Source organism: Phacochoerus africanus, chromosome 2, assembly GCF_016906955.1.
Source record: "Phacochoerus africanus isolate WHEZ1 chromosome 2, ROS_Pafr_v1, whole genome shotgun sequence".
NCBI classification, from domain to species: domain Eukaryota; kingdom Metazoa; phylum Chordata; class Mammalia; order Artiodactyla; family Suidae; genus Phacochoerus; species Phacochoerus africanus.
This window is the reverse complement of record NC_062545.1, coordinates 130,508,352-130,535,798: the sequence shown is the minus strand read 5'-3', so window position 1 is coordinate 130,535,798 and position 27,447 is coordinate 130,508,352. Positions and strand designations below refer to the sequence as shown.

General features: G+C 39.6%; 1 protein-coding gene across 5 annotated transcripts in view; it reads right to left on the bottom strand.

Annotated features, from left to right (window-relative positions):
* Positions 1-27,447, bottom strand: part of TTBK2 (tau tubulin kinase 2) — a 149,964-nt gene that overhangs the window by 16,315 nt on the left and 106,202 nt on the right. For all 5 annotated transcript variants that reach the window (XM_047766568.1, XM_047766569.1, XM_047766573.1 and 2 more), the window contains 4 exons: positions 26,543-26,700; positions 16,623-16,839; positions 6,226-6,437; positions 3,572-4,160 (listed from right to left, as the gene is read on the bottom strand). In XM_047766568.1, coding sequence (XP_047622524.1) covers positions 3,572-4,160; positions 6,226-6,437; positions 16,623-16,839; positions 26,543-26,700 — 1,176 coding nt within the window. The remainder of the gene's footprint in view (positions 1-3,571; positions 4,161-6,225; positions 6,438-16,622; positions 16,840-26,542; positions 26,701-27,447) is intronic.

Genomic DNA, 27,447 nt, shown 5'->3' with positions numbered 1-27,447 from the left:
TATTCCTGGCCTCACTCAGTGGGTTAACGATCTGGCATTACTGTGAGCTGTAGTAAAGGTCACAGACACAGCTTGGATCCTGCATTGCTGTGGTTGTGGTGTAGGCTGGCAGCTGTAGCTCAGATTTGACTCCTAGCCTAGGAACATCCATATGCCTCAGGTGCAACCCTAAAAAGAAAAAAAAAAAAAAAAGGCACTGTACCTTCTATCTAGTGGAGGGTGTTCTCTCCTCCCCCATCTCTGTCTCTCTTCCCTCACTGGAAAAGCCAGCTGCCATGTCAAGTATGCAGGGCCTACACAGTGAGGAACTGAAGCCTCTGGCCAACATCCAGTGAGGAGCCAAGGCCTGCCAACAACCATGTGAGTGGGCTTGAAGTGGATCTTTCCACCCCAGTCAAACTTTATCATGATTTCCCTGGCTGACAGCTTGGCATCAGCCTTATGAGAAACTCCAAGCCAGAACCATCAGACTAAGCCACTCCTGAATTCCCAACCTTCAGAAAAAGTATGAAACAAAAACTGTTGTTTAAAGCTGCTAAATTTGGGGTCATTTGTTACAAAGCAATAGGTAACATACATACAGATGGTATTATAATTCCCCAGTCACATTTACACTGTTTCCAAAGGTATTACTAAAAGGAAGCAGTGCCTTTCTAAAAGACTGTCGAGAACCAAGTGATCATGTGGTGCAATCTGCCATGATGGGGCTTCTGTAAGGTATAACCCTTCCATTTCCACATTACAATTCAAGTCCAACCTTCTCCCTACAAACGGTGATTACCCACCACCATGTAAAACTACAATTACTGTCATTCTGGACCAGTAGTTAGACTTCTTTTGAAAGCAATTCAAGTTATTTTGTCTTCTCTACATTTGTTCATTACGCCAGTTTAATTTTGTCTTTCCATTTGCTAATCAAAACAATTTTTCTCTCTCCTGTAAGCCAAAGCTTAGTCTTATTTCTCTCCTTATAAATCTATGCTGTTCATCATCTTTTTAGAAGAGATTAGTAGTGGGAAAAATTCATAACTGTTTACTCTGGGGAAAAAAATCTAATTTCCAAAAATAATTCCAAACCAATTTCTTTTCAACCTAGCAAATTTACCCATCTTTCAAAATAATTAGCTAAAAAATTTATACATGCAATTTGATAACTAGTGGTTCACGTATATAGATGAGGAAAGTCCTAAACAAGACTAACAAATCTGTACTAAGAAATAAAGAGAATTAGAGAGTGCTAAAGTTCCCACAGTAACACCAACTATACCTGTAACACAGATAAACTTTTGCTTTGCCTATTTTTAGAGTTCCTTCATATTTTAAGATAACAGGACATTTTCCTTTCTCACCACCATAAAAAAGAAACAAGGCTGAATGAAAAAGATATAAACTTGGAGGAGTTCCCGTCATGGTGCAGTGGTTAACGAATCCGACTAGGAACCATGAGGTTGTGGGTTCGCTCCCTGGCCTTGCTCAGTGGGTTAAGGATCTGGCATTTCCGTGACCTGTGATGTAGGTTGCAGACGTGGCTCAGATCCCTCGTTGCTGTGGCTCTGGTGTAGGCCAGTGGCTACAGCTCTGATTAGACCCCTAGCCTGGGAATCTCCTAGAAAAGGCAAAAAGACCAAAAAATATATATATATATATATAAACTTGGAGTTCCCACTGTGGCATAGTGGGTTAAGATTCCGACTGGAGGAGCTCAGGTCACTGAGGAGGCCAGGGTTCAATCCCTGGCCTAGACCAGTTGGTTAAAGAATCTGGCACTGCTGAAGCTATGGCATAGGTTGCAGTTGTGGCTCAGATTAATCCCTGACCTGGGGACCTTCCATATGCCACAGCTGCGGCCCTAAAAAGCAAATAAATAAATAAAATAAAATAAATAAATAAATAAAATACTTGAGCAACAGTGAGTACCTAGCAGAGTCAGAGAAATAATAATGGTACAGAATAATAGAGTCAAAGAAAAGGAGAAACTGAATCTAGGAAGGTGGAAAGAGGAAATTAATGGAAAGAGGAAGGTGGAGCGGTAAAAGAAACACAGGGAAGGGAAGGAGGCATTAGGATCTGCCTCTAGCCCACAGGGAACCTTTGTACAATTTGGAAAAAAGATGCCCCTCGAAGAGGAAACAGCCCTGCACAAAGATGCACAGTTTGGCTACAAAGTTTGGGTTAGATTTCAGCCCCAACTTGGTCCCTTGGCTTAGCCAGTTTATGCAGTCAACAACCTGTGTAACTGTACAGTACAGTCCTAGGAAAGGAAGAAAGACCAACTATCTCTGATGAAAAAAGAGGTTAGTATTTATTTACCTGTTTTGAAGTACAGGTAAATTCTTCCAGAGCTGTACACAAAAATCCAATTTTGTTAACTTTTCTTACTGCTTTACACCTGCATATGGAAGTCTTTTTAACAGAAAACATTTCAACTTGGGTGACAATGTTGTTACAATTGAGCTGGAAGAGACAGTTGCTAGATGATTATGGAATTTAAGGAAACCTATGTTAAGGGCAGGCATACCTACTTGCACCTGAGGTTTTTATAATTCCTTACTGCTTCTATATCTGGCTTTTGTTGGACTCACACAGTTACAGAGGGCATCAGTGTTTACTGATAAGACGCTTAATAGGCATCTCTAGATAAATTTCCAAATTGAGAGTAGAGCTTCCTCACAATGTTTCTTTGCAAAAGGCCTGTATCACAACTGCCTTCAGTCGCTTGTTAAAATGCAGATTCCTGGGTTTTACCATCCTAGACCTACACAAGCAGAAATTCTGGAAGTGAGGCTGGGACTCTATTTTATAAAAATGGACATTAAAGCTTGAAAACCTTTTTTTTTTAAAGGCCACATCTGCAGCATATGGAAGTTCCCAGGCTAGGGGTTGAATTGGAGCTGCAGCTGCCAGCCTATACCACAGCCACAACAACGCCAGATCTGAGCCGTGTCTGCAACCTATACCACAGCTCAGGGCAACTCTGGATCCTTAACCCACTGATTGAGGCCAGGGATCAATCCCATATCTTCATGGATTCTAGTTGGGTTCATCAACTGCTGAGCCATGAAGGAAGCTCCTGGAAAGCTATTGTTTAAGAGGAAGGTAAGATATGAGAAATTTCTGGGTGAAGGTTATGAAGGAGAAAGGGAACAAAAAGAATGAGACCTGGCAACAGTGTACAGTATAAAGTAAAAACCAGGAATGGTTATATGTATTCCTTCCTCACCACATTTATAATGTAGAGATCCAAAATGTGTAGAATAACAAATTTTTTTTAAAAATCATGTTATACACACACACACACAGAAATAGTGCTTGTGGTCTAATTATAAATGTTATTCTGAAATTGGGTTATAAGGACATTTTGTGTATTAGGCTGCTAAACAGACAGAAAACCTCACTGGAGAAATTTCACACCGGAAGACAGACTACAGAATTTAGTCCAGACATCACTCTCTACAACTATTTGCCAAACTTAGGCCTCTGCCTATGAAGCTTAGTTGATCAACTACTATTAGTCTTTTCTTAATAGTGTCTTGAGTTAATGACAGAAAAATGACAAGAGCAAATCACTTACCGCTGTAAGGGGTCCCTCTGCTTGCGCTTCCATTGGACTTGTCGGTGTAACTGCAATAAACTGACCAGCAGCTCCAGCCTGGAGTTCCAGCCTATCTGTGTATTGTTCTGAAGCAGCAGTGGCTGGGCACTCTCTAGAAAGTGCTAAGATCACACCTGAGGTTTCCTTCTTTAAATGATCATTTTCTGCCCAAGGACCTAATCGGAGTTTGTCATCTTGAGGCGATTCCTCCAGGACTTGAAGTACTTCAGGCTCTTCATCAGAAGGGCTTCCAGTTGTTTTATGACCTAAAGCCTCATTTGTCCTAAAATCCCGAAGGTCCTGTTCCTTATCCACAATCACCCATTCTTTGGAATCAACCTCCTGCTTGCAGGAGCTCAGGTTAACAGCTACAAATCCATTGCTGCCACCACCATCTGCTTGCTCAGGGGTGTTGGCAGAGGCAGGCTTGGAAGCATCTGGAAGATATTCTTCATCATAGTGCCAGATGTGGTCAGTGCGGGACACAGAAGGAACACAAGGCTTATGCAGCAGAGCAGGGAGAAGAACTTCCTTTCCTGCGCTGGAATCTTTCTGCATTTTCTCCAAGCTTAAGAAAATGAATACAAGTTACTCATTTGTCCTAGGGAAATACCTGTTATATTACCTCTAAGCTCTACGAAGATGAGAGAAACTAATATGGACAAAGCATAAGGAATGTTTCATAGGCTGACAATGCTCTTCTCCATATGCCATGAATCTGTTTGGGAACATGGAGCCCATGGAGGGAGATGTCTCTCCTGATGCTGGGCAGAGGAAAGAAGCCTAACCAGGCTAACCAGGTGACCCATTTCACCTTTGCTCTGCCAACTCAATCACACTGCCCTCTGCTCTGTCAAGGGAACTGGGGGATAACATACCAAGGAGCTTTTGGCCTGAAAGAAGTCCTACAAAAGGAAATGTGGAAGCTGATAAACATCAGGCAAATAGGCATCTCATTTGTTTTATCTTCAGAGAGGTATAGAAATGTAAACTCATTCAGGCAAACCCCTTCAAAGGCAGGGCTTTCAACCACACCCCGCCCATTCTGCATAAAGAGCTCCACATAGCAGGGAGGAAGTGACCTTGGTGGTTTGGGAGCTTCAGCATGTATTTTTGGTTTTGTTGAATTAAAAAGGCGGCTGACACTGTACAAATCTCTATGCTGGCTGAGGGGCAAGCAACAATAATGTGTAGACACAAGCTTACATCACACAGCTGTGAAACTGAATGATTACTATATGAGGAAGAATACACAGCTATAGAGTACTATTTTAAATGGAAACAAGACTGGACTAGGCCAGAAGCAGCTAAACTGTCTTCAGGCACAGTAACTACTATGTAGTCAAATACATGGCCCTTCTAACCTCATATTTCATTGCTAATAGCAGCCACCAGGGATGTACAGTGAAGGATGTGACTATTATTAAAGCCTTAATATTACTGAAGCCTTCTACAGTTCATAAATATGTCCTAAGTTCTTTTTAAAGTTTCATTTTAGTCTTCTGTTATCAAAATTGGAGGTACTGGGCCTCATAACCATGAACTACAAACAGTTGTTACCTATACATAGCTCTCCAAAGTTCCATCTTTCCTTCTTTCCCAGTAGAATGATCAACATTCATGTCTCTTTTTTCCTATAGCACTTGAATTGAACTGCCTATAACTTGCATTTAAATTACTTTTTCCCCTACTTCAGGTACCTTCCCCTCCTTCTTGCCTAATGCCATCCTTATCATGCCCTCTGTAACTCTACACTGCACCTTCTCCATTCCAATAAAAGAGATCAGGGCATTCCCATCCTGGCGTGGTGGAAACTAATCTGACTACAAACCATGAGGTTGCGGGTTCGTTCGATCCCTGGCCTTGCTCAGTCTGTTAAGGATCCTGTTGCTATGAGCTGTGTTGAAGGTTGCAGACACGGCTCGGATCTGGCATTGCTGTGGCTGTGGTGTAGGCCGGCAGCTGTAGCACCAATGTGACCCCTAGCCCAGGAACATCCATATGCCATGGGAGCGGCCCTAAAAAGGCAGGAAAAAAAAAAAAAAGACCATCTTCCAAAAAATATCACCTCAAAATGTTCATCTAATTTGCACCTAGTGTTATGAAGATACGATTCCACTAGTCAGTTCTCAAAGCCAAAGACTGTATGTTATAGAAGTTATAACAATATGAGAAGACAAATCACATTAAGAATGAGGATAATTGGGAGTTCCCGTCGTGGTGCAGTGGTTAATGAATCTGACTAGGAACCATGAGGTTGCGGGTTCGTACCCTGGCCTTGCTCAGTGGGTTAAGAATCCGGTGTTGCCGTGAGCTGTGGTGTGGGTAGCAGACGTGGCTCGGATCCCTCATTGCTGTAGCTCTGGCGTAGGCCGGTGGCTACAGCTCCAATTGGACCCCTAGCCTGGGAACCTCCATATGCCGCGGGAGCGGCTCAAGAAAAGGCAAAAAAAGACAAAAAAAAAAGAATGAGGATAATTAAAAACATGGGTGAACATGCTCAGTCAAATCACTACTACAAAAATGCAAGCATTCCTTATTCGAAAAACTTTACATAATAGAAATGAATAATAATACTATCTTAGTTGCTTCCAAAAAAAGAAAAGAAAAGAAAAACAAAAACTATTCTATACCAGGTCTCAAGAAACTTGTCAGTATCTGGCTTTGGCTCCAGTGCCAGACGTTTTTCTAGCTCAAAGCTGTGGATGGAACGTAACTTTCGCACCAATGGAACATCTCTGTCTGGCTGAGTAATCTCTGAGCGGACACGAATTGGTGAACCGAGACTTGGAGCATTCAGAATACCATTTGCTTGACCATGGCTGTTCTCTTCTTCAGTAGCAGCCTAGACAAAACATAAAAAAAAATTCTAGTTGCTAGACATTGTAGGAATCATTGAAGTCTCTCAAAATAATATCAGCAAATGACTAGGATTTTTTTCCAGAAGATTAGGATATTCTGGCTAGTTTAATTCATTATATACTTGTCTATTAACCCTTTATTAAATAAGTTTTCTTAATTTATTTTCAGATTCAGTACTTAGTTTTTTATATTTTGGTGCAAAGATAAACAGACTAAAAATGTTTAACAATCTCAGTTTTTTGTCCTGTGTCCCGATGCTTGCAGGATCCCATTCCACTAAACTAAGATTAAAACCTGGAGAGGAAATTCTCTTTGAGACAAAGTTGTCTCACAAGAGATAGGAGAGATTGCCTAGCCTGAATACTCCCTGTCTCATTTCCTCTCTAAAAACCAACAAGAAAACCAAAGCTAGAATAATAAGGAGCTGGGTAGAGCAGAAGGAGGCTGAGCATGAGGCAACCCAGAGGGTTGGGGCTGCCTAAGGACAGATGCCTACAGCAGCAAAATTACAAGGAAATTCAGCCTTACATGACAGTAGTGTGAGAGAGGAAAGTCTGGATTTCTATTTTGATTAAAGACCTTCAGACTTCCCATCGTGGCTCAGTGGTTAATGAAGCTGACTAGCATCCATGAGGTTGTGGGTTCAATTCCTGGCCACTCAGTGGGTTAAGGATCAGGCATTGCTGTGGACTGCGGTGTAGGTCACAGACACAGCTTGGATCCTGCATTGCTGTTGCTCTGGTGTAGTTTGGCGGCTATAGCTCTGAATTGACCCCTAGCCTGGGAAACCTTCATATGCCGCAGATGAGGCCCTAAAAAGCAAATAAATTAATTAAAAATAAAAATAGTTTATGCTAGATTCAAAGTTTTTGATTGACAGTTATTTTTCTTCTGTTTTCAATTATTAGTGTTTAGAAGTTTACCGTTGTTCTAGCTTTTTTTTTTCTTTGGTAGATGACTGTTCCCTTGCTACTTTTTAGCTTTTCTCTTTGTCTTTAGTGTTCTGAATTTTAATATGATATGTCTAGGCATATGCGTATTTTCATTCTGCTTGGGCTAACTTATGGCTTCCTGAATTTTTGATTCACAATTTTGCATCTGTTCTGGGAAATATACAACTATTCTTTACCTAAATAATGCCACCTCTTCATTCTTTCTGTTCTCTCTCTAAGACACCAATCAAATAAGAATTCATTAGTTCTTTGCTTTTTTTTTCTTTTTTTTCTTTTTTTTTTTGTCTTTTCTAGGGCCATACCTGTGGCATATGGAGGTTCCTAGGCTAGGGGTCTAATCAGAGCTGTAGTCGCTGGCCTATGCCAGAGCCATGGCAACGAGGGATCCGAGCCTCATCTGCAACCTACACAACAGTTCATGACAATGCCTGGATCCTTAATCCACTGAGCAAGGTCAGGGATTGAACCCGAAACCTCACAGTTGGTAGTTGGATTCATTAACCACTGAGCCACGATGGAAACTCCTCATTAGTTCTTTTATTCTGTCATATCTCCTTTTTATTTTATTTTATTTTACTTTATTTTATTTTATTTTTATTTTTAGGGCCTCACGTGTGGCACATGGAAGTTCCCAGGTTAGGGGTCTAATCAGAGCTACAGCTGCAGCTGCCAGCCTATGCCAGAGTTACACCAATACCAGATCTGAGTCACATCTGCGACCTACACCACAGCTCATGGTAATACCAGATCCTTAACCCACTGAACAAGGCCAGAGATCGAACCCGAAACCTCATGGTTCCTAGTCAGATTCGCTTCCACTGCGCCATGATGGGAAGTCCTAGCATAAACAAATTTTTTTTTTTTTTTTTGTCTTTTTGCCATTTCTTGGGCTTCTCCCACGGCATATGGAGGTTCCCAAGCTATGGGTCCAATTGGAGCTGTAGCCACTGGCCTATACCAGAGCCACATCAATGAGGGATCCAAGCTGAGTCTGTGACCCACACCACAGCTCACGGCAATGCTGGATCCTTAACCCACTGTGCGAGGCCAGGGTACAAACCCGCAACCTCATGGTTCCTAGTCGGATTCATTAACCACTGAGCCACAACGGGAACTCCGACATAAACTATTTTTAAAGAATAAGGCTGAAATAACAAAAAGAACAAAATAATGCCATTCACAGCAACATGGATGTAATTACAGACCATCAAACTCAGTGAAGTAAGTTAGAAAGATAAGGACAGGAGTTCCCGTCGTGGCGCAGTGGTTAACGAATCCGACTAGGAACCATGAGGTTGCGGGTTCGGTCCCTGGCCTTGCTCAGTGGGTTAACGATCCGGCGTTGCCGTGAGCTGTGGTGTAGGTTGCAGACGAGGCTCAGATCCTGCATTACTGTGGCTCTGGTGTAGGCCAGTGGCTACAGCTCTGATTCGATCCCTAGCCTGGGAACCTCCATATGCCTCAGGAGCGGCCCAATAAACAGCAAAAAAAGACAAAAAAAAAAGACAGATAAGGACAAATACCATATGACATCACTTACATGTGGAATTTAAAATACTGCACAAATGAATGTATCTACAAAACAGAAACAGACTCAGACATAGAGAATAGACTTGTTATCAAGGTGGAGAGGGGAGGTAAAGGATAGACTAGGAGTTGGGTTTAATAGATGCGAACTATTACATTTAGAATGGATAAGAGGAGGTCCTTCTGTATGGTACAGGGAGCTCTATCCAATTTCCTGGGATAGAACATGATGGAAAATTATATGTATTTCAAAAGAATGTATATACATGCATGACTGAAATTGGTACATTACAAATCAGCTATAATTTAAAATTTTTTAATTAAAAAATAAAGAATAAAGCTGAAATAAATACATTTACAGCTAAGTAAAATTTGAAATACTCCTCTATCAAAAACCTCCACTGAGAAATCTCTAAAGGGAATATTTCAGGAAGAAAAATGATAATCCAGGTCTTTCAAAATTGCAAGGAGGAGTTCCCATCGTGGCTCAGTGGTTAACGAATCTGACTAGGAACCATGAGGCTGCGGGTTCGGTCCCTGGCCTTGCTCAGTGGGTTAAGGATCCAACGTTGCCGTGAGCTGTGGTGTAGGTTGCAGACACGGCTCGGATCCCGAGTTGCTGTGGCTCTGGCATGGGCAGGCGGCTGCAGCTCCGATTTGACCCCTAGCCTGGGAACCTCCATATGCCACAGGAGCGGCCCTAGAAATGGCAAAAAGACCAAAAAAAAAAAAAAATTTGCAAGGAAATGGTAAGCATCTATGAAAAATCCATATAATCATTGCTTATATAAAATAACACCACTAACAATCTAACTTACCTAATATCATAAAAAGAATTAAAAATAGAACTAAATCAAGTTTAAATAATGATAATGTGGGAAAGACAGAAAACTAAAGTAATTAAGATCTACATCAAGTGTCATTTCACTCTGCCACATACGCAAACATCCATATGGGCTGGCAACTGAGAATGTCACAAGAGATTTTTTATTATAAGAACAGTTTGCTCCTGGTACTGAAACCAAGCAGGGCCCCATGAGTCTACTGAGCATACAAGCCTTTCTGTGTCTTCCATTTCTTGTTTTTAGGGAAAAACCTCAGCCTCTGTGACCTTCCCTGATTTCCAAAGGGTAGGTTCAAACAGTTGCTAATCAGGGAATAGAGGGTACTCAGAGACCAGAGAGGAGCAATCAAGAAAAAAATAGTGCAGCTTTGGGGGCAGGGTCCTGGTCCCTCCTCAAGGAATATAGATAACAATATCTTTGAGTTCTTCTATAGAACTAAAACCCCCAATGAATGGAAGATGTTAATGAAGCATTCTTTATTCTGGAAAGAAGACCACCAGACAGACCACTGAACACCAGCTTTGAAAACAATGCAGGCTTGCCTCTACCCTGATCTTTATCTGTGGCCCCATTTTTCACTCCCCAAGCTATAAAACCACCTTCCAATCTCTCCTAAGGGGGGCACAGTCTTTGAGGCATTAGCCTTCCATGACCCTCCTTTGCCTGGCAAAGCAATAAAACTACTTTCTTCTCCTTCGCCCCAAAATGTCTCCTCGTTTCTATTCGGTCCTTGTGAGCAGAGGCCTAGTTCCAGCAATAGTACCATAAAGACAGCCAGAGGAGACACTACAAAACTCTGACACTGAGTTCCTGACCACTTTTCACTACTTGTTCCTGATTACTATTAGTCTAGATAATGCTTATTCAACAGCCAGACCACAGGGCAGCATATCAATCTATATAGAGAAATGTTTTTGCAAATGACTCTCATGACTAAAAGTATATTCATTGTTAATTTTTTAAATGAAATGTTTGAAAATATAGTGTATATTGCCCCCAAATAGGCCAAGCTCCTCAAATCTTCACAGAAGATTGTTTTCAAGATGTATTTCTCTTCCATAAAGCAGAACTAGCCAACTTGCTATCAATCATGTTAACAGACTTAAGCCACAAGTCTCATTTTAAACTTATGAATTTAACCTCCTTCCCAACTAAAGCACTACAAAAATATAGGGAGTACCAAAAACTGATCTGTAATTCATTACTCCTCCATCCCATTTATCTTCATCTTATCGTTGATGAAAATGGAAATGAAAGGAAACAGTAAAAACAAAGAGAAATTTGGGGATAATCTATCCCAAGATCACTAAAACTCATTGAACTCTGAATTCTTTATCACTCCCCATACTTACCAGTGGACCTGCTCATGATCCTAAAGAAGAAAAAATCATGTTACTTACTCAACATCCACTTTGTCAGCTCAAACCAGTGTGATGCTTTCCATTTCCAACTCTTATTTCCCCACATCCCTCTGAGACAGTTTTCAGAATGAACCCTCCTAGATCCACTGTTCTACACTACGAAAGGGCCCAGTGTTGTCACTTTTTTTGGAAAGACCATTAACTTCTGTTCTATAGATGTCTCTTCTTTTAGTCTCTGTGTCTGGTTATTTTTAATTTATTTTTTATTACTCAATGAATTTATTACATTTATAGTTGTACAATGATCATCACAATCCAATTTTATAGGATTTCCATCCCACAACCCCAGCGCATCCCCCCACCCCCTAAACTGTCTCCTTTGGAAACCATAACTTTTTCAAATGCTGTGAGTCAGTATCTGTTCTGCAAAGAAGTTCAGTCTGTCCTTTTTTCAGATTCCACATGTCAGTGAAAGCATTTGATGTCGGTGTCTCATTGTATGGCTGACTTTACTTAGCATGATAATTTCTAGGTCCATCCATGTTGCTAAAAATGCCAGTATCTCATTCCTCTTAATGGCTGAGTAGTATTCCATTGTGTATATATACCACATCTTCTTGATCCACTCTTCTGTCAATAGATATTTAGGTTGTTTCTGTATCTCAACTATTGAAAATAGTGCTGCAATGAATGTCAGAGTGCGTGTGTCTTTGCGAGTTATGGTTTTCTGTGGATAGATGCCCAGGAGTGGGATTGCTGGATCAAATGGTAGTTTTGTTTGTAGTTTTCTGAGGAATCTCCATACTGTTTTCCACAGTGGTTGCACCAATTTATATTCCCACCAACAGTGTACTAGGGTTTCTTTTTCTTCACACCCTCTCCAGCACTTATTGTTGGTAGACATTTTGATGATGGCCATTTTGGCTGGTGTAAGGTGGTACCTCAACGTGGTTTTGATTTGCATTTCTCTAATAATGAGTGATGAACATCTTTTCATGTGTTTTTTGGCCATCTGTATGTCTTCTCTGGAAAACTGCCTGTTTAGATCTTCTGCCCATTTTTTGATGGGGTTTGTTTTTTTTGGTATCGAGCTGCAGGAGGTGTTTATAAATTTTGGAGATTAATTCCGTGTCAGTTGTGTCATTTGCAAATATTTTCTTCCATTCTGTGGGTTGTCTTTTTGTTTTGTTTTTTCTGTTGCTGTGCAGAAACTTTTAAGTTTGATTAGGCCCATTTGTTTATTTTTGTTTTTACTGTCATTACTCTAAGAAGGTGGATCTGAGAAGATGTTGCTGTCATTTATGTCAGAGAGTGTTTGGCCTATGTTTTCCTCTAAGAGTTTTATAGTGTCTGGTCTTATATCTAGGTCTTTAATCCATTTGGAGTTTATTTTTGTGTATGGTGTTAGGAAGTATTCTAATTTCATTCTTTCCCATGTGGCTGTCCAGTTTTCCCAGCACCACTTATTGAAGGGACTGTCTTTTCTCTATTGTGTACTCTTGCCTCCTTTGTCATAGATTAGTTGGCTGTAGATGTGTGGGTTTAATTCTGGGCTTTCTATCCTGTTCCACTGATCTATATTTCTGTCCTTGTGCCAGTACCATATGGTTTTGATGGTTGTTGCTTTGTAGTATAGTCTGAAGTCTGGGAGACTGATTCCTCCAGCTCCATTTTTCTTTTTCAGGATGTCTTTGGCTATTCTGGGTCTTTTGTGCTTCCAAATATACTTTAAAATATTTTGTTCGAGTTCTGTGAAAAATGTTCTTGGTAATTTGATAGGGATTGCATTGAATCTGTGGACTGCCTTAGGGAGTATAGTCATTTTGATAATATTAACTCTTCCAGTCCATGAGCATGGTATATCTTTATATATATTTGCATCATCTTTGATTTCTTTCATCAGTATCTTACAGTTGTCAGAGTATAGGCCTTTTGTCTCTTTAGGTAGGTTTACTCTTAGGTATTTTATTCTTTTGGATGCAACGGTAAACGGGATTGCTTCCCTAATTTCTCTTTCTGCTCTTTCATTGTTAGTGTATAGAAATGCTGTCCATTTCTGTGTATTAATTTTGTATCCTGCGACTTTGCCAAATTCATGGATGAGCTCTAACAGTTTTCTGGTAGAGTCTTTAGGATTCTCTAGGTATAGTATGATGTCATCTGCAAATAGTGATAGTTTCACTTCTTCCTTTCCAATTTGGATTCTTTTTATTTCTTTTACTTCTCTGATTGCTGTGGCTAGGACTTCCAAAACTATGTTGAAGAGTAGTGGCGAGAGCAGATATCCTTGTCTTGTTCCTGATCTCAGAGGGAATTGTTTCAGCTTTTCACCATTGAGAATGATGTTAGCTGTGGGTTTGTGATATATGGCCTTTACTATGTTGAGGTAGGGTCCTTCTATGCCCATTTTCTGAAGGGTTTTTATCAGAAATGGGTGTTGGATTTTGTCAAAGGCTTTTTCTATGTCTATTGAGAGGATCATATGGTTTTTATTCTTCAGTTTGTTAATGTGGTGTATCACACTGATTGACTTGAGGATATTGAAGAATCCTTGCATCTCTGGGATAAATCCCACTTATCATGATGTACAATCCTTTTAATGTATTGTTGGATGTGGTCTGCTAGTATTTTATTGAGGATTTTTGCATCTGTGTTCATCAGTGAAATTGGCCTGTAGTTTTCTTTTTTTGTGGTATCTTTGTCTGGTTTTGGTATCAGGGTGATGGTGGCCTCATAGAATGAGTTTGGGAGTATCCCTTCCTCTGCAATTTTTTGAAATAATTTCAGAAGGATAAGTATTAGCTCTTCTCTAAATGTCTGATAGAATTCGCCTGTGAAGCCATCTGGTCCTGGACTTTTGTTTGTTGGGAGTTTTTAAATCACAGTTTCAACTTCAGTTCTTGTGATTGGTCCGTTCATCTTTTCTAATTCATCTTGGTTTAGTCTTGGAAGATTGTAGCTTTCTAAGAATTTGTCCATTTCTTCTAGGTTTTCCGTTTTTTTTTTTTTTTTTTTGCGTATAGTTGGCATAGTCTCTTATGATCCTTTGTATTTCTGCGATGTCTCCTTTTTCGTTTCTAATTTTATTGAGTCCTCTCTCTTTTTTTCTTGGTAAGTCTGGCTAAGGGTTTATCAATTTTGTTGATCTTTTCAAAGAACCAGCTTTTTGTTTCATTGATCTTTTCCATGGTTTTCTTCGTTTCTATTTCATTGATTTCTGCTCTGATCTTTATGATTTCCTTCCTTCTACTAACTTTAGGTCTTGCCTGTTCTTCTCTCTTGAGCTGCTTTAGATGTAAAGTTAGCTTGTTTATTTGAGCTTTTTCTTATTTCCTGAGGTGGGCTTGTATTGCTATAAACTTTCCTCTTAGAACAGCTTTTGCTGCATCCCATAGATTTTGGAGTGTCATATCTTTGTTGTCATTTGCTTCTAGGTATTTTTTAATTTTCTCTTTGATTTCTTCAGTGATCCTTTGGTTGTTTAGTAGCATGTTTAGTCTCCACGTGTTTGTGTTTTTTGCAGGTTTTTTCTTGTTGCTGATTTCTAGTTGTACAGCATTGTGGTTGGGAAAGATGCTTGATATGATTTCAATTTTCTTAAAGTTACTGAGGTTGGATTTGTAGCCCAGGATGTGATCAATCTTAGAGAATGTTCCATGTGCACTTGAGAAGAATGTGTATTCTGTTGCTTTTGGATAGAATGTCATATAAGTATCTATTAAGTCCATCTGATCTAATGCTTCATTCAGGGCCTGTGTTTCCTATTGATTTTCTGTCTGGATGATCTGTCCATTGCTGTAAGTGGACAGCAATGATTGTGTTATTGTTGATTTGTCCTTTTAAGGTTGTTAGCAGTTGCCTTATATACTGTGGTGAACCTATTTGGGGTGCGTAGATATTTACAATTGTTATATCTTCTTCTTGGAGTGATCCTTTGATCATTAGGTAGTGACCTTCCTTGTCCCTTAAAATAGTCTTCATTTTAAAGTTTATTTTATCTGATATGAGTATTGCTACTCCAGCTTTCATTTGATTCCTATTTGCATGGAATATTTTTTTCTATCTTCTCACTTTCAATTTGTATGTGTCCCTAGAAGTGAAGCGGATCACTTGAAGACAGCATATATATGGATCTTGTTTTTGCATCCATTCAGCCAGTCTATGTCTTTTGGTTGGGGCGATTATTCCATTAAGATTTAAGGTAATTATTGATACGTGTGTTCTTATTGCCATTTTATTAATTGCTTTGGATTTGTTTTCGTTGCTCTTTTTTCTTCCCTTCTCTTGTTCTCTCCTCTTGTGGTTTGATGACTATCTTTAGTGTTGTATTTGAGTTGATTTTTCTTATTTGTGTGTGTATCAATTGTAGATTTTTGGTTTGCAGTTATTCTGAAGTTTTGATATAAGAGTCTATATATACCAGAGAGTGTTTTAAATTGTTCATCTCTTAATTGCAAGTGCATCTCCAGTGTCCTGCATGTGTACCCACCTCTTCTCATGATTTCTGATTTTGGTGGCATAATTGTGTGTGGATGATTTGGTATCTTTGTGGTATATATACCTTTACTGCTGAGCCTTGTCATTTGTGGTATTTTTGTTTCTGGTTGCAGCCTTTTCTGCCTGGAGAAGTTCCTTTAGTATTTATTGTAAAGCTGGTTTAGTGTTGCTGAATTCTCTTAACTTTTGCTTATCTGTGAAGCTTCTGATTTCCCCTTCAAATATGAATGAGAGCCTTGCTGGGCAAAATAATCTTGGTTGGAGGGTTTTTCCTTTCATCACGTTAAGTATATCATGCCACTCCCTTCTGGCCTGCAGAGTTTCTGCTGAAAAATCTGCCAATAACCTTATCGGGGTTCCCTTGTATGTTACTTGTTTCTTTTCCCTAGCAGCTTTCAATATTTTCTCTTTGTCTTTAATTTTGGTCAGTTTGATTAATATGTGTCTTGGTGTATTCCTCCTTAGGTTTATTTTATATGGTACTCATTGCACTTCCTGATTTGAGTGAGTGGTTCCTTTCCCATGTTAGGGAAGTTTTTAGCTATTATCTCTTCAAATAATTTTTCTGCCCCTTCTCTCTCTCTTCTCCTTCTGACACCCCTATAATATGGATGTTGGTGCATTTAACGTTGTCCCAGAGTTCTCTGAGACTCTCTTCATTTGTTTTCAATCTTTTTTCTCTTTTCTGTTCTGCATCCATAGTTTCCACTAGTCTGTCCTCCACCTTGCTTATTTGTTCTCCTGTCTGGTTATTTTTTAAAACTACCTTCATCTTTTCCATAAAATACAAGATGAAGGTTATGATGTCCATACCTGAGTGCTATGAGCAAAATAAGCCAAAATGCTGTATTATAAATACATACATAACTAGCAATACAATGTTCTACTTTCTCATTCAAAATTGAGAATCATGACACTTTGCTACACCAATAGGAAAAAAATAATAAGCACACAAGATATCACTTCCCATGCAAGAAATACATACCTTAAAGACCCCGAGCTTTATTTTATTTCTGTTGGCATCCAGTTCTTCCCAGACATCCTTCTCCTGTGGACGAGGGTGTCCCAGAGATCCAGGCAATTTATCTGGTGACACACCAGCAGGGATGCCATTCTCCCCATCACTAAGCTGTTCATCTGGAAACACCTCATCTGTATTTTCTCGAAGCAAGTCTCCTGGGATGGGAGTGGCATTGGCAATTCTGAAAATAAGGGATGAAAAAAACTTAAAAACACCAGATTGAAAAATTACTATGAGATTATCCTACATTTCATTTACAGATTTAAATGGTGAGGTCTATACATAATTAAGAGAGTAAAACAAAACAAAAAAACCTCAGAAACTTAAGGCATGCCAACTCTACTGAAATTAAACTGCTTTTTTTTTTTTCTTTTTTAGCCACCCAATGGCATTTGGAGTTCCTGGGCCAGGGATCAGATCTAACCTACACTGCAGGTATGGCAAAGCTGGGTTCTTTAACCCACTATTCTGGGTTAAAGGATTGAACTCGTGTCCTGGCACTGCAAAGATGCCTATGATCCTGTTGTACCACAGTGGGAACTACTAAAATTGCATTCTGACCAACAGAATTTTCAAGCTGATTTAAAAATACAAATTCCAGGAGTTCCCATCATGGCACAATGGAAACGAATCTGACTAGGAACCATGAGGTTGTGGGTTCGATCCCTGGCCTTGCTCAGTGGGTTAAGGATCCAGTGTTGCCATAAACTGTGGTGTAGGTTGCAGATGCAGGTAGGATCTGGTGTTGCTGTGGCTCTGGCATAGGCCAGCAGCAACAGCTCCTATTAGACCTCTAGCCTGGGAACCTCAATATGCTAAGGGTGCAGCCCTATAAGGACAAAAGACAAAAAAAAAAAAAAAAAAAAACCAAAAAACCCAAATTCTAATACAGTAACTCATTGATTTAACAATTACTTCATTTTTTTATTTTTTGCTTTAATTATTTTTTAGGGCCGAACCTGCAGCATATGGAGGTTCCCAGGCTAGGAGTGAATTTGGAGCTATAGCAATTGGCCTACACCACAGCCACAGCAATGCCAGCTCCTTAACCAATGAGTGAGGCCCAGGATTGAAACCTCATGGATAGTAGTCAGGTTTGTAACCCAATGAGTCGCAACCACAACTCCCAGAAATCACTTTTTTTTTTGTCCTTTTGTTGAATCAGAGCTGCAGCTCCCAGCCCACACCACAGCCATAGCAACGCCAGATCCTTAACCCACTGAGCGAGACCAGGGATTGAACCTGCATCCTCATGGATCCTAGTTGGGTTAGTTACCACCGAGCCATGATGGGAACTCCCCAGCAATCACTTTAAAGGTTAGAAATATTTTGTCTATTTTCCAAGAAGCATTTGTGAATTTTAATAATTTCTATTCTTCACCCACTTTTCTTAACATAAAAATGTTAAGTGTCAAAATGATGTAAGTAGATATCAGATCAATCATTTATGTTACATTTTTTTTTCTTTCTTTTTTTTTTGTTGTTGTTGTTGTTGTTGTTGCTATTTCTTGGGCCGCTCCCGCGGCATATGGAGGTTCCCGGGCTAGGGGTCGAATCGGAGCTGTAGCCACCAGCCTACGCCAGAGCCACAGCAACTCGGGATCCGAGCCGCGTCTGCAACCTACACCACAGCTCACGGCAACGCCAGATCGTTAACCCACTGAGCAAGGGCAGGGACCGAACCCGCAACCTCATGGTTCCTAGTTGGATTCGTTAACCACTGCGCCATGACGGGAACTCCCGATTTATGTTACATTTTTTAATAGAGTGAAATGTGCACTTGCTCTTTCACTAAAGACTTTTTACTACCTATACATACAAGGCTCTAGGGATATAAACAGGAGAAAGGAAATTCTTGCTCTCTAGGGGAAACTAGAAATTCTTCAATTATACAGTTCATATGATTCTGTACAAACTGACCAGAAACAAAATAGAAAATATTAATTGGCACTTATCTACATATTCTTTCAAAGTAATTTCATGTCCTATTTACAGGGTTGGTCATTTCTCCCTTAGATTTCTGGCCCACGAGAGGCTTCTCTAGTTCTCAGTTATTACTTACTAAGTGATCAAGCCCCTGCTGCCTCTAATGTTCTATAACTCTACATACTAGCTGTTTTTTTTTTATTTTTAATTCTTTAGCTGCTGTTGTTTTATTTTAATACTGCTGATTTAACACAACATTTAGCACAGAGTGAAACCTTTCCTTAGAATGATCTGCAGTGTTTAAAAGCAGAAAGACAGTCTTCAGTAGATTGTACTGACACATAAAATTACTATGAATGGGAAAATAGGCATCTTCTCAGTGAGCCACTCTAAAGGAAATGGTCACATCCTGGCCCACGTGTCAAAAGTATGTCATGCTATGAGCAGTGATTTCTCAGGGATTTTTTCTGACAGATTTCAGATTTCATGACCTTCACTACCACCTCTCTCAATGTTAATTGGGAAAAGCACAGATAATAGCTGCCAGGAAAAAACCCTAGAGCCTTCTACAGTATTGCCTGTAGTTTTGACACTGGGAACACAGTGAAAAGGTCATTTGGCCCACATTAGTTCAAATGAAAGTAATTAAAGTTCAGAAACAGACTACTTAGAAGATGTATTTTTCAGATACAAGTTCAATATTAATTCATATACCGATGTAAAGAATTACAATGGACACAATCGTATTTGTGCTACGTGGTAAACCAAACGTTTCTTTTCATCTTTTCTTAACAAGTTTTTTCTTTCTTTTTTTTTTTTGGTCTTTTGTTAGGGCCAAACTTGCAGCATATGGAAATTCCTTGGGAACTGGAGCTGTACCCGCCAGCCTACACTGCAGCTCATAGCAACACCAGATTCTTAACCCATTGAACGAGGGCCAGGGATCGAACCCACATTCTCATGGATACTAGTCAGGTTTATTACCACTGAGCCACAATGGGAACTCTCCAAATGTTTCTTCAAAGAATTCCCTCTACTCCTAAGGAAAGGGAATGGCAAAAGGAGGAATATTTGAATTCAGGAAGCTCAGCAGACTTGTTTCCACCCCGCCCTATTTTAATCACTTGATGTTCTAAATCCCTTTTCCCTAGGCCTAGCTATGATTCTGCTTTATTCCCACCACCCCAATTCCTTGGCATTTCTTCCTTCCACCTCCCAGGAAACACATCACACCTCTCCTTAGGAAACTGCCTCTATTTTTGCTCTCAGAGCCTCTTTCTTACATCATAAGCTTCAGTGTAACTTCAAGGATCATATCCATCTTCTTCACACAGGCTCTCACCCACATGACTCAGGTTCCTCCCTGCATTTATTCCTCCAGTTTTGGTCTTTGTTTAATTACTATTTTCTTTCTAACTCTGATCCAAATCTGGAGTTTGAGATATGGAAAGAAAGAACTCTTTCCCAGGAAAATTATTTTATGTTCAGGAACAAGAATGATGAGAAAGATATAAGTGAGGATATTACTAGTACAGAACCTGTGTTTGCAAGCAAGGAATAAACTACAGAAGATTAGGGAAAAAATGGAGACATACGGAAAAAGTGGACAGATGTCAAGAGAAGTAGTAAGATTGGACATCTTTTTCTTTTTTTTTTTTTTTTGGCTGTGTCAGCAGCACATACAAGTTCCTGGGTCAGAGATCAAACTTGCACCACAGCAGCGACCTAAGCCACTGCAGTGACAATGCTGGATCCTTAACCCACTGTACCATAAAGGAACTCCAGACAACTTTTTCATGTGCCTTTCCCCATAATGTAAGGGAGAGGCTGGCAAATTAGGGCCTCTAAGTCAAATCTGGCCTATTCACCAATTTCTGTAAATAAGTGTATGCACACAGGCATGCTCATTCGTTTACATATTGCCAATGACTGCTTTAGCCCTACAATGGCAGTGGTAGTGGTGGGAGACAGCAGAGCCCACAAATATGTGTCTGGCCCTTAGTTAACAGATAAGGCCTTTTACCTTCTCGTGAACTTACTTTCTCCCTTTACTACAAACTAAGAGTTGTGGGACATAAATTATCATTCTTTCTCCTTAACACTGATTCTCTAGGGCTTTCCAGGTATTCTACCATGTCATTTGCAAACAGGAATAGCTCAGAGATCTGTAAACATTTTCCTCATAGGGTCAGATAGTAAAAGGTAGATTTATAGGTCTAATACTTCGCAGGTAAGATAGATGCTACAATTAGTAGGCAAACATATGAAAAATAGTCTCTAAGTATCTTCCCACAAGATACTTATTACTCACAAAGGAAAAAATAGTAACTTTATAGTGGAGAAACCTGATTATCGACATTAATATCATCAATAATAAGACATTTTGACACTATGTATTTCCTTATTTAATGCCATCAGTTTTCCTCTTATCTTGTCTTTAAATGTATTGCACAAATTCTGATATGTAGTGTTCTAATTATAATTATTTTTCTAATAACTTCAGTTTGTATTTTCCTTTTCACTCAAGAAGAGTTTAACAGGAGGTTTTAAAGTTTCCAGGTGGAAGAGCCTTTGATATTTTTGTTTTTGTTGGTAATTTCTAGTTCTATTACACTGTGATCAGATAATATTTCTGCTTTATGGAGCTACTTATATTTTCTTGGTGACCTGACGACTGGTCAATTTTTGTGAATATTTTGAGTGTACTTGAGCAGAAGGCGCAACCTCTATCATCAGAGTGTAGATACTGGAAAATATGTCTAAGATCTAACTTCTTGATTATGGTATTTGTCTTCTGTTTCTTATTCTTTGTTCACTTGAACTGAGTCATATATTAAAATCTCCAATTACCAGTGATTTTCTATTTTTAACTCTTTAACCTCCTTTAGTTATTGCTTCGTAAAAATGACTGTTGTAATTCTGATGACAAAACATTAATAAATGCTCTTTCTCATTTCTGAATTGGGACACTTGGCACTAAAAAGTACACCTTCACCTTCGTAAATTTTAATGTGTTTTTTAGCTTGAATTCCACATTGTCTGATATCATCATTCTCTTCAGATTCTTTCCATCTTTCTGGCATATCTTCAACCATCCCTTTCTAAAACACGTTTTTTAGGTGCATCTCTTGTATCAGCATATGTACACAGCTATATAAACAAACTAAAAACCTTTTCCTTTAAACGGATGTGCTCACTGATACTTATTGCTTTGACTGATATGTTTGGTCTTAATTCTGTCCTAGTATTTTATAATTTTGTGTATTTTGTTATATCTGCTATATTTCTTCATGAGATGGGTATTCTTTAAATTTATAAATTTTGAGTTTCTCAGTTTTAATTGGTATTGTTTTGCTTTTCTCCTTCAAGGACTTGAACAATACAAATGCCATTCCTTCTCTGTCTTCCTTCCAATGGCATTACTTCCTCTCTAGCCCTTTTATTTTATTTATTTATTTTTTGTTTTTTAGGGCTACACCCACGGCATATGGAGGTTCCCAGGCTAGGGGTCTAATCGGAGCTACAGCTGCCAGCCTACGCCACAGTCACAGCAACTCAGGATCCAAGCCAAGTCTGTGACCTACACCACAGTCCACGGCAACGCTGGATCCTTAACCCACTGAGTGAGGCCAGGGATTGAACCCGCAACCTCATGGTTCCTAGTTGGATTCGTTTCCACTGTGCCACCAAGGGAACTCCTCTCTAGCCCTTTGAATGATTTATTTATTTTCATTCCCTTGGGGCTTTTTCGCCACTAACTTTATTCAATGCCCTTTATTAAATTTCTGTTTGAGTCTATTTTTCCTTGTGCACTTTTTTATTTATTCCATTCTAAGACATCTTTTTCTTCCACTTCTTTCCTGAGTTCAGTCAACTCTCATTTCATTTCTTCCTCCCTCTTTTCCTTTTCCTTCTTTCCCTCTTCACACCATACTCCGTTTTTGTTCTTAGTTTTTAAATTTCTGATTCAATTTCTTAGTTTTTAATTTTGAGTCTGGTTATCCATATCTTCAAATGCATGAGTATATTTAGTTCCATTTGAGGTTTTGCCTTATAACTGTCTTCTTCAAAATTTTTTTTCTGAGAGGAAATTTTCTTAATATATATTAGATTGTCTTGATTTTTTGAAAGAACACTTTATGGATCTTTAAAATATTTTTCTTGGAGTTCCCGTCGTGGCGCAGAGGAAATGAATCCAACTAGGAACCATGAGATTGCAGGTTCGATCCCTGGCCTCACTCAGTGGGCGAATCCAACTAGGAACCATGAGGTTGCCGGTTCGATCCCTTGCCTCGCTCAGTGGGTTAAGGATCCGGTGTTGCTGTGAGATGTGGTGTAGGTCACCACGCAGCTCAGACCCTGCATTGCTGTGGTTGTGGTATAAGCCGGTGGCTACAGCTCTGATTAGACCTCTAGCCTGGGAACCTCCATATGCTGCCGGTGCGGCCCCAAAAGGATAAAAGAAAAAAAAATTTTTTTTTCTTGTTCATTTTTGTGGTATTGGAGTGTTTTACAAAATTCATAGTTTAACTGACCCCCTCTTCTGTCAGCATAGCAAAATCCAAACACTTGAGTGGGCTTTTATTTGGTCAGGGGAGCCGTGTATCTTCTGCTTTTATGTTTCTCTTTTCCTGTAGGTAATTAAATATTATTTCCATCCTTTTCCCTCTGTAATTATTAATTTATTGTCTTTTAGGTCCAAATTCATCCTTGTTGCCTATTCTGTGATAGTGGATCTGTGCCCTTTAAATCTTTTCCTTTGCAGCTGTCATGGGAGCTTTGTAGAAGGCACTGAAGAGCCACTGCAGGAGGAAAGGGTTTTGCTTTGGGATCCAGTGTGCAGTTTGGCAAGCTACCCCAGTGTGCGTGGCTTTCCCCAGTGCTTGTCTCCTGCAGCACATAGACAACAGTAACAATTCTCATCCTAGAGTAACCCCTACTATCCAGAAGTTGTGTATCAGACTGACTCTAGTGAGACACCTCCAACAAATCCCTGTCTCTGGCACCCCAGAAGGTAAGGTTTTCAGCAAATTCTATCAGTGTGGCATCAGAGCAACCTCTCTGCCATCCAATGACTGAGGACATGTCCTCTCCAACAAAGTTAGAACTCAGCCCTGGGATGGGGACTGAGGGAGCTCTTTCCTAGATGCTTAATGCAGCCCTGTGAGTAGGAGCTGCACTTTATATTTGTGATTCCTGTATTCTTTACAGTTCTCTCTATCTCTTCAATCCCATGTTATTCCAATTTTGTGTTATGGGTAATATTTCTTTGTATCATCTTTCCCTGTCAAATTACTATGTAGTTTCTCCCTCTGACTGGACCCAAACAGATCTGCGTTTTTTCCCTTCACCAGTCAACTGACAAAGGGGTATTTCTCCCTTCCGTTTTTTTTTTTTTTAAGTTTGTTTTATGTTTAGTATATTTTGTTTAGTTTTAGTTTGTTTCATGGCTGCACCTATGCCACATGGAAGCTCTTGGACCAGGGATCAAAGTGGAGATGCAACTGTGGTCTACACCACAGCCACAGCAATGGCGGATCCTCAACCTACTAAGCAAGGGCAGGGATCGAACCTGCAGATCGAACTCACATCTTCACACAGGTAACTTCAGGTCCTAAAACTGCCGAGCCACATCAGTAATTCCTCCCCCCCTTTTTGTCTTTTTTTCTTCCCAGAAGCTATGTGTCTTGAATCATGCATATTTTTACCTCCTTATAATTCATGATCTGATCTACCTGGACATTTTTTGGTATTTTCATTATTTAGACGTGTTTAGTCTTTCTGACGGTTTTAGATCAACATTAAGACCCAGTGCTAACTTTCCTCTTCCCTACAGATTTTACCTATCTGCCTTCAGTAAGCATCATGGTGGGTGAGGCAGAAGCATTAGAGATATTCCACAATGCTTGGTGTTTTGTTTTTTCTCTTTTTACTTATAGTTATTTTTAATTCGGCATCCTTTGTCTTCAAATTATGCTGAGGACGCAGTTTTGTGTGGTTTTCCTTTCTTGTTATTCTTTCTTATTTTAGGAATAAACACTGGGAGATGGGAACATAAAGTGTCTTCACTGACTTCAGCTACCAGTAAGTGTTATCACTTGGATTTTTGCATGTTTGGGACTTCTTTCTTTCTTTTTTTTTGGGGGGGGGGGGAACTCGCGGCATATGGAGGTTCCCAGGCTAGGGGTTGAATTGGAGCTGTAGCTGCTGGCCTATACCACAGCCACAGCAACAAGGGATCTGAGCCGCATCTGCAACCTACACCACAGCTCATGGCAATGCTGGATCCTTAATCCACTGAGCGAGGCCAGGGATCAAACCTGCATCCTCATGGAACTAGTCAGGTTCGTTAACCATTAAGCCATGATGGGAACTCTGAGACTTGTTTATTTCTAACAACAATCAAAATTGGAGGACAGAAGTATTAAAGCAAGAATAAAAACTTCTACATAGGCTTCAGCTCTGTCACTAATGTTTATCTAAAACTGAATGATTAGCTCAATGTTAGGATCATTTCCTCATTTTTAAAATGGGGTGGCTGGAGTAGGGCAGTGGGTCCCAAACTCAGATAAGCATGAGAAACATCTGATGCATATGGACTTCTGTGCCATTCCCCTAGATGTCTGGGATGAGTCCTACAAATGAGTATTTTAAACAAACATCTGTGGTAATTCTGTTGTAGCTAGTTAGGGTCTCACATTTAAGAACCCTTAGACTAGCTTAATCATGGATATCATCACCACTTACATGAGTCCATGTAAGCTTTTCCGATTCAATAAGCTCTAGTGATCCCAACTCAATACAAAAAAAAGCAATGGATTAGTGATAGAGTTTCCCAATTAGCTCACTGTATGATTTTTCCCTCTTTACTTAAAACAAACAAACAAACAAACAAAAAAAACATTTAAAACAACCAGAAGAGTTAAAAAAACAAAAGGGTCAGAAAAAAAAAAGACAATGCCCCCAAGACTGAGAAACCAACAAAGCAACTGTATTTAAACCATAGAGAGGGAAAAAAAACATTTTAAAAAACCACTAAAAAACAAAAAACCAAACAGATGGAAACACACTAACCTCTTCCTAATACACTTCGAAAATGAAATCTCTTTCATGTTTGGTTCCCACTAACCTTAAGCACGGACGGTACAGTTAGGTGTGGCTGTGGCTTGTTCTTTCCAGGGCCTGATATATTCTTTGGTAGTAAGTGCAGCAGAGGCCCGCTCTCACTTTTGAAACCAAGCAGGGCCCTGTGGGGCTCCTGGGCACACAAGCTTTTCTGTGTCCCCCATTTCTTGTTTTTGGGGAATGGGGCATTAGCCTCCATGACCTTCCCTGAGTTCCAAAGAGCAGGTTCAAACAGTTGCTAATTGGGGAAGAGAGGGCTTACAGAGACCAGGGAGAAGCAGTCAAGAGACAACAATACAGCCTTGGGCAGAGTCCTAGTTCCTCCTCAAGGAATGCAGATAACAATACCTTTGAGTTCTTGGGCAGAACTAAAACCCCCAATAAATGGAAGATGTTAATAAAGCATTCTTCATTCCAGAAAGAAGGATAGCCAGCTTTGAAAAACAATGAAACCTTGCATCCACCCAGATCCTTATCTGCAGCCCTATTTTTCACTCCCAAATTTTAAAACCACCTTCTATTCTCTCCCAAAGTGGGGGTGGGGGGGTACGGTCTTTAGAGCATTTGCCTGCTGTGACTCTCCTTTGCCTGGCAAAGCAGTAAATTTAACATCAACAAGTCACACAAGCTCTAAGCTCCCATTTCGAGGTACTTTCTAGAAAAGTAAATGCAATAAAGGCATATATAAGATAAGTGTTAACTCAAGGAAATCCAGAGGCATCCCTCTGTCTTAGCATTTTGTCAACTGAAGGAATCTGGATGAAAGAAAAGACATTTCTGCTAATAGGATGCATGGAGGAAAGATACTGCTGAACCACCTGTTGAGGACGTACCCAATTGCTGCAGGGGTCAAGCGGGTGTGCAGCTGAGGAGTGGTGGAAGTAGTCGTGGTTGTAAGGGAGCCATCGGTGCCAGTCTTCTCCCAGTCAAAAGGGTCACTCTCAATTACTCCAAAGGTCTTGATGCTGTTGTCAAACACGGATGTGAGAAGCTAAATCACAAAAGGAAAAACCTAGAGTAAGCCAACAGTAAACATGGTGACTTTATTCTATAAGCACCCCAGACTCTTAAATTAGTAGTGTAATTTAAAAACAAAACCCAAAACCTCATGATATAAAAAGGGTAATCTGATTAAGGACTATACATGGATGATGATATTCGATTAATACTGATTTTTCTTAGTTGAGGCGCTGGTTTGTAGTTGTGTAGGATAATGTATTTGCTCTTGGAAAATAAATAACAAACTGTCATACCTAAAACCCACTTTCCAATGGTCTGGCAAAAGAAAATGTGTACTGTTTGTGTGCATTTGGATTCAATCATCCACGTGATCAATTTTTTTTTTTGTTAAAAAGGGGCATTTTCATATGGTTTAATTTAAATATGTGACCAGTACTGACGTTGGTATATCTAGGTTAAAGGGTATACAGAAGTTCATTGTGCTTTCTTCAAATGTTTTTGTGGGTTTGAAAATTCTCATACTGTGCGTGTGTGTATGTGTGTGTACGAGAGTGTACATGTACGTGTGTGTACCCATGTGCACACGCACAAATGATAAAAAAGAAATTCACTAATATTTGATTTATGTATTAGTTCACTTTTGTCTTTAAATTCCAAACATCTAATATACTATTGAGAAAGATCTCACAAAGACCTTCCTTTACTATTTGACAGTATGCAACATTTTCAATTTTATAATTAAAACTGGATTAAAATCTCATCATTTCTCTTACTCTTT